The 12,892-nt window shown below is 31.1% G+C and overlaps 1 protein-coding gene across 1 annotated transcript in view; it reads left to right on the plus strand.

Annotated features, from left to right (window-relative positions):
• Positions 1–3,622: 3,622 nt before the first annotated feature.
• LOC143063023 (uncharacterized) overlaps positions 3,623–12,892 on the plus strand; it is a 53,928-nt gene continuing 44,658 nt past the window's right edge. Inside the window, exons 1-7 of the mRNA XM_076234934.1 lie at positions 3,623–3,675; positions 4,645–4,730; positions 5,781–5,953; positions 7,936–8,065; positions 8,473–8,582; positions 9,019–9,119; positions 10,595–10,707. Of these exons, the coding sequence (XP_076091049.1) occupies positions 8,523–8,582; positions 9,019–9,119; positions 10,595–10,707 (274 nt within the window). The 5' untranslated portion in view covers positions 3,623–3,675; positions 4,645–4,730; positions 5,781–5,953; positions 7,936–8,065; positions 8,473–8,522. The remainder of the gene's footprint in view (positions 3,676–4,644; positions 4,731–5,780; positions 5,954–7,935; positions 8,066–8,472; positions 8,583–9,018; positions 9,120–10,594; positions 10,708–12,892) is intronic.

Genomic DNA, 12,892 nt, shown 5'->3' on the forward strand with positions numbered 1-12,892 from the left:
ACTGAAAAATTCAAAAGAGTTATTTGTGAATTTACAATCTCAATCATGCATTAACAAATTGTACCAGCAATAAAACCTTTGATTTTTCAACTCTTTATACCACTATTCCACATACTAAACTTAAAGCTCGACTAAAAAGGAACTCGTCAGCTTATATTTCCTTAACAAAAAGGGCACTATATGTTTTAAATATTTAGTTTTAGCCAGGTGTTCAGCTTACTTTGTGAAAAAATCATACAGAGTCAAGCAAACAATACACCAAAGCAGATATCACTGCCATGCTGGACTTTTGAATTGACAACATATTTGTTGAATTTTGAGGTTTGGTCTTCCGACAGACTATTAGAATCTTAATGGGTACCTATTGCGCTCCTCTACTTGCAGATTTGTTTTTGTATTCCTATAAAGCAGAATTTATGCAAGGGCTTGTACAGAAAGGAGAAAAGAAATTAGCCCAGCTTTTTAATTTCACCTTTCGCTATATTGAAGATGTACAGTCTCTTAAAAATACTAGATTCAGTGATCACTTACATTTAATATATCCAAGTGAACTTGAAAATAAAGATACTACCAACACAGATAAATCTGCTTCATATGCAGACCCTTTTCTTGAAATGACTACTGATGGTAGGTTAAATACCAAAATTTATGACAAACGCGATGATTCTAACTTTTGATTTCTGTGTAGCAACATCCCAGCGGCACCAGCAATTGGGGTATATGTGTCTCAATTGATACGTTACTCTAGAGCTAGCTCAAAGTACGTTGATTTTGTTGAACGAGGAATACTGCTTTCTCAAAAGTTGCTAAACAGGGCTATGAATCAATAAAATTATGGTCGCCATCATGAGATGATTGGCCATTATTACAAAAGTGTGTCAGAATTCATATCTGATATTCTTCCTCAGTCATAATAACCTTCCATCATAACCGAACTGTTCAAAGAAATAACACGACGGGTACCGTATAGTGGAGTTCGTGTTGTTTGTTATTTATTATTTATAACTGTTGATGTAAAAGAGGGACGAAAGATACCAAAGGGACAGTCAAACTCATAAATCTAAAACAAACTGACAACGCCATGGCTAAAAATGAAAACGACAAACAGAAAATCAATAGTACACATGACACAACATAGAAAACTAAAGAACAAACAACACGAACCCCACCAAAAACTAGGGGTGATCTCAAATGTCCTTTGGTTTTGTGAGTCTTTGTTTACTCCTTGGTTTTGATTGTTACTGTCTTCGTACGGTTTTATTATTATTACTTCAACCATTGCCATAAAAATCTTTGAACGTGGTATTAGTATATTTTGCTACTTGAAAATTAAACAATTAAACACACCTCATCGGAAAATCAATGGGTCTTAGAAATCTAGAAATAACTAAAAAAATCGAATATAAGAAAAAATAAATCGAGAATATTTATTGAATTAAAAGATGTTATGTCAAGCGTCACACTTAATCTTATAAACTTGTTAGTGTTTGATGTACCTACAATAAATAACAAAATTTTCCCCAGAAATGAAATAATTAATACCTGATCAGATTGAGATGTGTACTTAGTGTACCAATCGAAACACGCCTGAGATGTTATTTGTAATCAGTAGCACCGCTGCCTTATTCAACTATCAAAACATGGAGAATGTATGTTCATCAGCCTTTCAATATGAACAGTTCTGATACATATAACATAGAAATTCTGCTGATATGTATTCTAATCCCTTTACATTTAATTTTGATCTCTTTAAACAATATACTCTTCTATGTTAAGAGCAAACACTATAATGCAAGTACCTAAAATGTTATTACAATAACTAATACTGTCTTATTTTCCTTCGTACGGGTCATCACTGGCATTTTCAAATCATCACGATCATCACTTCAAATAAATAGTATTCATATGTATTATAAATAAACACAAATATACCGTATACCGAGAAAACATATGTATATGTAGGAATTAGATCGACGTCAGGTCTCTAATCGACGTCCAAATCGGACGTCACAATAAAATAACATTCCAAATCGACGGCAAATTTTTGGCTTCTCTAATCGACGTCCAAATTTTAGCCTTTCTATTTGACTTTCGTTTTGCCGGGAAACAAAATACAGAATTGACCTAAACCAATATCAGCTGGAACCTTAAAACTTTTAAATATATTATGTGTGACAAATAATATCTATCTAAAAAAGATTTGTTTTATATTCATTCACTTTAAGTATGTAAACAGGTTTTAATATTAATTTTTAGATGTTAAAGATTTAATTTAAATATAATAAGAAGAAATGTTATGATTTCCAATGGGTAAACTATTCAACAGAGTTAAAATAAAGTGAATGTGAGCAATTGAAGGTGATCGTACAGCTTTCAACAATGATAAAAACCAATACGACAAAGGCTATAAAAGACCACGTCATGAGTAATGTTAATTCAAATAAGAAAACTAACGGTCTAATTTACAACAAAACAATTTCGAAATACAAATATGACAGACATAAACCAACGACAACCACTGGACTATAGGCACACATTGAATATGGCTGGGATTAACATGCGTGTGCGCACTTAACCCTTCCGGACAGATCTGGAACAGCGGTGTAACAGCACAATATAAAAACATAATGCCAATTTCTTGCGTATATGTTTCACTACAGGTCCAACTCTCAAAATAATTGGCTACAGTTCTTTATTTTGTGTTTTGCTGAAGACTGACTTATGCTCTCTAGGTGTCATTTGGTTTTCTTTGTCGATGGGTTGTTTTCTCATTGGAATGCATGTCATTTATAAATATAGATAGGAAAGATTGTAGATTGATTGGCTAAACTTTTTATCAAGATAAATATTAATTTGCATGTAACCTTTTTCGGGTTGAAAAAATCTATATGGAAAGTATGTATAAATGTAGAAAAAGATGCCATAAGAACCCTACATAACATGTTAATAATTTTGGACCTCGATTAGAGACAAATATACTTAATCGGAAGTCGTTTTGGCACTACATGAAGTCACATTGGACCTCGATTAGAGACAAATACACTCAATCGGACGTCGTTTTGGCACTACATGAAATCACATTGGACTTCGATTTGAGAATGAAACGTCAAATTAAGACGTCGATTTGAGAAATGAACGTCGATTAGAGGCCGGACGTTGATTTGAGTCTAACATATATATTCAAATTCGATGAACCAGATCATACTAAATAAACAAGAACAATTTCTATGCATCTCATTTGGTTCCAAACTTTTTCAAGTCAAACTGAATAGTTTGCCATTAATTACAGTTTGCACTTTTTTACGCATCATGATTGTGGTATAGTGAGATTATAGACAATGATACAATTTATCTAGTTGCAGTAGTTGTCCATCTGCAACTGATTTATTTTTAATTCCACTCTTTGTTAATCTGAATCTTCATGTTGCTGACTCTTTAGTGCTCTATGTTGTGTTTTGTGTACTGTTGTTTGTCTGTTTGTCTTTTTCGTTTTTACCAATGGCGATGTCAGTTTATTTTCGACTTCGATTGGATGTCCTTTTGTTATTCTTAAGCTCTTATTTCCATAAGCATATATTGCCGTTGAATTAGTTATCAATACATAATTATTTTCTTCTTTAAGACGAGACCCATATCTGCTGCTACACGGAGAAGACAATATCAAGCATCACTTAAGTAAGTAAATACGTTGTTTATATCATTTCGAACATACATTTTAGTTTATATTATATTGTCACGTGGCTTCTGATTTTCAAAATAACACAGAAAAAATATATCAGTGTTGAATAATTAATAATTCATTGTACATTATCAAAAAAACTGATCAAATTTGATATCAATATATATGATATTCCTCGTTGTTTAATATAATCAATGACAATAGGACTGCAGTAGCTATCAATAATGATATCGATATCAACAAATTTTTTAGACTTTTTAATATATAGGGTTACTATCACGAGGTAATCCTCTCCATATGGACCAATAATATTTCTTTGAAATGTAAAAAAACAAATATGGGAAAAGTAAACTGTTATTTTTCTTTAAAAATATTTCGCTTTAATTTTAGTCGAAAATTCACATCAGAAATATGTTGAGTTGAAATTTTGCACTGTGTGTATATTTTCATTTGAATTATAAAGGTTTTGTAGCCCTGGAAAATAGAAATAATATAAAACAACAAAGATTTAATCGCTCTTGTTTTTTTATCTAATTTCAAGAAATTTTGACCAAAAGTTATAGTCCAATTTCTCGGATTACGCGAAAAACTACTCATAGCAAGATTTTAGGTAGTCTGAAGTGTATTGCAGATCATTCGAAGATCTCTTATGCTTACAAATTCCTTACAATTTAGTGATAGTTCTGTGGACATTATCAGCAGCACAGAACTATTCTAAAGTCGAACTCGTAAATATAAAGGAGGTTGTACAAACTTGGTGCAATTATTTTTACAATAATTTATTCATGGAACATTGTTAAACTATCACATGGTTATTATGGATGATTTTGAACGTATCAAGCAATTTACTACTATGTAAATGATTGTATAAACAGATATAATAATCAATTGCTTTGGCACTGATAATTGTATCTAATACTAAGTTAACTAATTTCCGCTTGTTTTTTTTTAAATTATTTTTGAAGACATGGAACACGAGTAGCCGGCATTGTGGCAGCGAAGAAGAATGACCAGGGCATAATAGGAATTGCATTTGGAGCTACACTTGTTGGCAAGTTAATGTATCGTACTATTTTCTGACATAAGAAACACATAGAGTGTCACAATTTCAGACTGCATATGTACAGGTTTTAAATTCTCACAAGATATTCCCTTTATTTCCCTTTTCGTACCATCCTTTCAACATTATGTCCTTAACCACTGTTATTTTGTTCTATAAAAAATTTAAATGTAACTGAATAATTAGAAAAGTATACAATCTTATCGGTAGTATTTCACCATTCGGAAGATTGATAATATATATAAAGGGTACCAGGGTTATAATTTAATACGCCAAATGCGCGTTTCGTCTACACACGAATCATCAGTGACGCTCATATCAAAATAATTATTAATCCAGACAAGTTAAAAGTTGAAGAACATTGAGGACCAAAAACTTCAAAAAGTTGGGCGAAATAAGTCTAAAGGAATCAGTTTATATCTTTTGTTTAAAATTCGATGAGATAGATACGATGGTTACAATCACACAATTTTGCATTATTTATTAACGAGACGGAATGCAAGGTTAAAGGATAAAATTGACTTCATGTAGTTTCTTCAGAAAAAGGTCCAGCATTATCATGTCTTTTTTTACATTAACAAATATGTTTTCAATCAAACAATCCATCATGTGGAAATTTGTCTTTTATTCGTCTAATATAATTAATGCTCTTTAATAATCATTGATGTTCTACTGTATAAATTTTGGATAGGTACATTTGAGAATGCATGAGGTCAAAAAAGACAAACACTAACTAAGATTAATTGCAATGATTGATGCAAAATTCCAAGAACATAATAGAAGAATAACATGTACATGCGCAAATAATCGTGGAGATAATATTTCACACGATTTAATTTCCATTGAACTGCAAGTAACACATTTTCCCAGGAGTTTTATGTTTAATAATTTTAGATGTTTGTAAGTTTATGACAAGGACAACGAGAGCACCCACGTACGTACGACTTTTTTTTACAGCAGATTTTAAATTCGTGGATCTATGGATATGGAAATTAAACAAACCAAAATTCTAATAATTTATGATTTGTTTATTTTTGACAGATGTAAGGATAGCATCAAGTTCTGTTTTGGAAACATTCAATGCGAGTCTACTAGCACACCGATCTGATGTAATAGATGTATACAGCTGTAGTTTTGCAAATTTCCATACTGGTACGAAAACATATCCTTTGACCCCAAGCCAAGAAATTGCCTTACAAGAAGGAACAACTAATGTAATTATGCAGTAACCTATCATTATCTTTTGATTGCTGTTGATCACCATTCACCACCGTTTGCTGCAAAATGATATTTTAAACAACATTAAATGTAGTAGCCAAAACAAAACAAAGCATATACGTGAGAGTTGAGTTTCGTTTTCATTAATATGTTTTACAGTCGTTTATATTCATGCATCACTATTAGTGAAAGTTCAAAAGTTTTCAAACACAATGTGCTTAAAATGAAACTCATATGCATCATTTTGATGATAATTTAGGAAAAAATTCAAAACGAAACAACTGCTGTGATTTTATCATTTGACTTGAAAGGAGGGTATCGTAATGCATTGTATTGTTCTATCATGATTATAAAAATATCAACAGTTATACAATTTATACACATAGCTTTACATAATTTTGCTGTCAAAAATGAATTTTGAAACAGATTAGAACTATAAATGATAATGCTGAATTCACGGTTAAGAATAACATTTGGAATCAGAACTTACATATCTTTAAAAGGAATAAGACAGGAATGTATGTACAGCTCTTTCTTTTGTGATACCTGTTGAAATATTGGCTTGGAAAATGAGACAATAGTTATCAAGGGTACCAGGATTATAATTTAATACGCCAGACGCGCGTTTCGTCTACATAAGACTCATCAGTGACGCTCAGATCAAAACAGTTAAAAAGCCAAACAAATACAAAGTTGAAGAGCATTGAGGACCCAAATTTCCCAAAAGTGGTGCCAAATACGGCTAAGGTAATCTACTCCTGGGGGTACGAAAATCCTTAGTTTTTCGAAAAATTCAAACAGGAAATTTATAAAAATGACCATACAATTGATATTCATGTCAACACCGAAGTGCTGACTACTGGGCTAGACAACATTTGATATTAAAGGATTTAAAATAAGAATTGTATATCTTAAAGTAACAAATTACCCAATTATCAGTTTGTACAACCTTTTTTTTTCAAATGCAAAATTGAAATATTTAAAATACTAAATGGACTTAAAAAAAATGAAACATTATCAGGACTGAACATAACTAAAAACAAATACGAAAAAGTATTAAAAAAGTCTGCACTGTAGCAACAAATTTTGAATCATGAACCATTGTTAAAGGCCGTCTAGTTGTTAATTTCGGTATAATTTAGTCTCTTTTGGTGAGTTGTCTCATTGTCAAGCATACTACATCATTTTTTTTACAATTAAGTCTATATGAATACATTTTGTGTTGAACAATAGTGAACACAAAGTTGAATTATGAAAAAAATTATAATGCTGAGAAGTAATGAAATCTAACGCTGATAGATAAAAAAACTGTTGTTCAAATTCTTATCATCCGAAATATGACACATTTACAACAGTATCAAACTTAGGCAAAGAACATGTAACACAATTTGACATAGTTTATACATGATTTCATTTGAAATTATCAAATCGAAAAGTGTAAAGAAAAATATCATGTGTAGGTTTACGACCCCATCTGTAGCCAGTTTAAAAAGAACTTTTCAAACTGCAGTTTTATCAAAACAACAAATATAATGAATAATAGAGATACGCAATTTTTTACATATACTAAGGGAAACTTCGTGCAAAGCACTATTATTTACTGTTTCATTGCATTTAATAGAAAAAGTAAACTTTGTGGCAAATAAACTAAGATTTTTATAGAACATCCACAGTCTTCCATACAGAAATATTTGATATAAAATTTTAAACATAGATTACTCACTTGTTTTGCTATGACGTGCTAGTGTTTATCTTTTAGAAAAAGTTTTATTAAACAACCAGTAGATTGCAAAAAAACTTGTGTTGAGTCACTAAAGTCCAGTGACCCTAAAAGGTGTACTTGATTTGATCCATATTTATATTTGTTTTTCATTCACAATAACTTAAGTAATAAACTTGTTTTAAGGAAATCATTGCTAGCACTGTATGCAATAATCCTCTATCTATCAAGTACCGAATTGCCATTTTTTATTATCAGGGTAGACAAGGTCGTGGTTCTGTATATGTTTTTGCTACTGGAAATAGTGGTGGTAGGAGAACGAACATTTTCCGTGATAGCTGTGCTTATGACAGATTAGTAACCAATAGATACGTCATTTCTGTGGCAGGTACTCAATAAAAGATTTCTACATATATTGTTTCATCCATGTGATAGCAGTATAGCATTCAAGAAAAGATAAACAAAGAAAAACATGGGCTTTAAGATAAAATGCTACCTTCGGTTAATATGATAGATAACTTCACGCTGATTAAAAATCATACATTTTTTATGTTTTTTAACATCAAATGATGTAAACTGACTACCTCCAGTTAACAAATTGTTTTTTTTTCTTATTGTGCTTAACAATGTCATACCGGTATAGCTTCCAAATTAATGTTTAATACCAAATCAATTTGAAATTGATCACTTTTTTATTCATAGCAAATGTAAAATATCTATAAAGTACTGTTTAAGTATTGAACTGAATTTAACGTATGCTTTGAAAACAGAAACTTTGATATTTATATTTGGTAGGTATTCAGCACAATCTTAGAAAACTTCCTGACGGAGAAGCTTGCAGTGCTATGATGGTAGCAGCTTTTACTACAAGACCAGGTGTAAAGAAAAATCGTGGAGCTAAAGTGGTTCGTATCTTTTAATCCCTTATACTGGTTAAATTATCGATGAACTATTAATTTGTATTGTGTGACTCTCAGTATAGATATAAAGTTAAGGATAAACTTGTGTTGGCTTTACCTTGACTTTTTCTATATAGTTGCTTAACCTAATGATAAAAACTTGGACAAAAGTTTACTTAAAATAAAACTGATGTCAATTAAAATAATTCTACTTATTTAAATGAAATGTTGTCTTCCATATGAAAGTTGTTTATCATCCACACTGTTTTTTAGAACGAAATGTTGCATGACTGTTCTCTATACATCGTTGGTTCTTAACAAAATTCTAATTAACTAAACACGACTCATAGAATTACAAAGTACAAAATTACAAAACATCAAAATCTACCAGAGCAATTATACCTTTAAATACATTGAATTCCTCGTCATTCTTTTTTTTCAGATAACAACAGATATTGGCAACAACACGACATTGCATTTTAACCAGAATTTCGCAGCAGCACCTATGGTATCCGGTGCAGTAGCTCTTGCTCTGAGTGCAAAGTAATTAGCTAATAACAAAGGGGTCTTTTTTATGTTCAACTAATCACATTCAAATCTTTGTAAATTATTATACAAATGTCAGTTTATAACACAAGCAAAACCAATGTGACTAAAACAGCCAAACAACCTTTGATCTAAACAGATCGCAAAAGACACAGCAATGCAACTTTTATTAATTGTCAGTATTTATACATTTTTAAAGTAAGGAAATTCGCTTGTCATGTTTTTGGATTTTTGTCAGATTTTCGGAATACTTTGGTTTTATCCATTTAAATGCCTAAATAAAATTTGCCCCCTTTCCTTTTTATAAATCTCTTACATGTATAACGATAAGCCATCTATAAAAGTCTTATAAAATTTTAATTATTTTTCAATAGTTTGTGAGAACTTTGACTTATCAATTTTAATGCTATGAAAAGTCAAGAGAGAATATTTTCCCGCCAATATCTCAAAAACAAGCACATGGACCTATATATATTTTTATTGCTCTTTTAATTCCTTTACCAATCCCTATATCACTATAAAATAGTGTTGTGAAAAGTTAATATTTTGAAACTGAGAATCGAACTCCCTTAAGTAGCTGAGAGCTAATGCTTGCATTTGATTAAGATATGTCATTTTATTTTCAGATCGGTGGAAGGTTTCACTAATATGTATTTATGTTACTTGGTTGACTCCAATACTAAAACATGATTTATGTTTGTATTGACAACATGTACATTGTGCCATTACATTTTGTACTTTTATAGGAATACATTATACATGTAGGGGTTGTTCTAAAATATCAAAAATTAAACCATTGTTAGATAGAGGCTTAAGAAAGACAATGGTAAAAGATTCACCTACAGTATTAGTTTGAAAACTAACATTGTTGATTTAAAAAACAAAGAAGAAACAATACATACATGAACCCTATTTTAAAATACTACTGTATTATATATAAACATTGATGATGTCATGGTCAAATTGCTAAATTATATATGAGCTAATAGACAAAACACTTCAGCTAACCAGGAGATGCGTTACTTTCAAATTTAAATTATTGAGGTAGAGTCCTTTTTGTACTTAATAAATGGTAAAGTCAATAAATTCAAAATGCAAAATACTGTATCATAACAATTCGAAATAATGTCAAAGCAACCTTAACTAATCAAAGAGCCAACGAATATTCATTTTAAATAAATAAGGCCGTTACTTTTCTAGATTGGATTGTTTACATTGTCATTTCGGGACCTTTTATAGATACTATGCTCACTGTTTAAGGTCGTACGGTGACCTGTAGTTAGAAATTTCTGTGTCATTTCGGTCTCTTGTAGAGAGTTGTCTCATTTGGCAACCATACCACATTTTCTTTTTTTTATAATCCCTAATACATATAAACCAGACCTACAATATACTGCTGTTTTGTTATAAAAATTCACGTTCCGATTCATAACATTTGTTTTTAAATGATTGTAATTAATAACTTGTTTCAGTCCATCTTTAACTTATCGTGACATTATGCATTTGCTGGTAAACACTGCAAGAGGTGATCTTCTACAAAATAAAAGCAAAACGAAGTTCCTTACAAATGCTGCTGGATTTTTAGGTAAGTATTAAGATAAATAGAAAGTTTTCCAAAATAAAACAAATTTATTCTATCTTTCAGAAATTTATCTGTTATATAACATAAACCTCACAAAATATACATGCTTGTGACACAGTTTATTATTCGTTTGTGGCGTACAGGTGTATTGTTTGAATTCATGGGAGGTGTCCGTTGTGATTGATTATGTGGTTTACATGTTGGTATTAATATTAGATCATTGATGGAATGACTCTAATATGTTTCTGTCTGTTACGAAAAAGCATAAAAAATGTGTTGCACACTGAAAAGCCCGTGTCTCCTTTCTTTATAAGTCTTTAAAAGGTTGTGTTAGCTTTTGGAATAAATTCTGATATATGTGTGCATTGTGAAGAATATTCCAATAAAAAAACTGAATGTGAAATACCTGAACGTATAAGATAACTGCGTGTTGAATTAAATTTGCGATTGATGTCTTTGAACCGATGATAAAATTTTGTAAATGTGTTTTCTTGTTTGTCTATCGAAAAACCTGGTGTAATAATATTTTTTCAATAATATACAAGTTTCTTTCGCTAGAATATAATAATTGGCAATCATCATACACATATCCTTATTTGAAATATGAATTTGGTTTTATGGAAATGCTGCTATTCAATTGAAAACTCTGTTGTTTTTTTTATTTATCTAAATGGAAAACTATTTTGACCTAGATACATAATTGATTTAATAAATCAAACATAGTACTACAACCATTTATCATTTTATTCAATATGTCCTTATGTTTTTTTCTATTCATTATTTGTCTATACTATATTAGACATTGTTTCTCATTTTGAACTGTATGGCAAGACTTAAATTAAATTTGTTTGCTTGTTTTGAGAGATACTTTATAATCTATTAATGCATCGTGATCACTTATTGTATAACGTCTATCTTATATAGATATTACGTATATTTGTTACGTTCGGAGGACGTGTTTTTCAACAGACTGTCGGCATTCCAATGGGAACAAACTGTGCCCCTCTACTCGCCGACTTGTTTCTTTATTATTATGAGGCTGACTTCATGCAGGAACTTCTTAGGAAGAAAGATAAGAAGTTAGCAATATCCTTTAACTCTACTTTCCGCTATATAGATGATGTTCTTTCACTAAACAATTCAAAATTTGGTGACTATGTGGAACGCATCTATCCAATCGAACTAGAGATAAAGGATACTACAGATACAGTTAAGTCGGCTTCATATCTTGACTTACATCTAGAAATTGACAATGAGGGTCGGTTGAAAACAAAACTTTACGACAAAAGAGATGATTTCAGCTTTCCAATTGTGAACTTTCCATTTCTAAGTAGCAACATTCCAGCAGCACCTGCATACGGGGTATATATCTCCCAATTGATACGATATTCCCGTGCTTGCATTTCCTATCATGATTTTCTTGATAGAGGTTTGCTGCTAACAAGGAAGCTGTTAAACCAAGAGTTCCAAATGGTGAAGTTGAAATCATCCCTTCGTAAATTTTACGGACGCCATCACGAGTTGGTTGACCGTTATGGAATAACCGTTTCACAAATGATATCGGATATGTTCCTTACGTCGTAACTACAATCCCCTTCCCTTTCATGAATATGACCTACCGAATTAGACAATTTACCGGATTTGTAATCACATAAGCAACACGACGGGTGCCACATGTGGAGCAGGATCTGCTTACCCTTCCGGAGCACCTGAGATCACCCCTAGTTTTTGGTGGGGTTCGTGTTGTTTATTCTTTAGTTTTCTATGTTGTGTCGTGTGTACTATTGTTTTTCTGTTTGTCTTTTTCATTTTTAGCCATGGCGTTGTCAGTTTGTTTTGGATTTATGAGTTTGACTGTCCCTTTGGTATCTTTCGTCCCTCTTTTAGAATATGTTTGAATTTAAAACTAAATTCTGTCATACTCGAACTTCTTACTTTTCTCACAAATTGATTTTTTAAAAACTTTCATATTCATTTAAAAGCTCCAATTTCTCAATTTTTAAATTGTTTTATGATAATCAAGGACTCTTGCCATATATTTTAACTTTGAGGTCTAAGAACATATACCAAGATAATGATGGTGTCACCATATTCAGCAATGATAGGCACTTTTTTAAAAGTATTTTGTGATTTTTTTTTTAATAAATAATTTTGGTATAAAAATTTAACAAGGATTTCCTGAATAAGC

The sequence above is a fragment of the Mytilus galloprovincialis genome, chromosome 2 (assembly GCF_965363235.1).
Source record: "Mytilus galloprovincialis chromosome 2, xbMytGall1.hap1.1, whole genome shotgun sequence".
Lineage (NCBI taxonomy): Eukaryota > Metazoa > Mollusca > Bivalvia > Mytilida > Mytilidae > Mytilus > Mytilus galloprovincialis.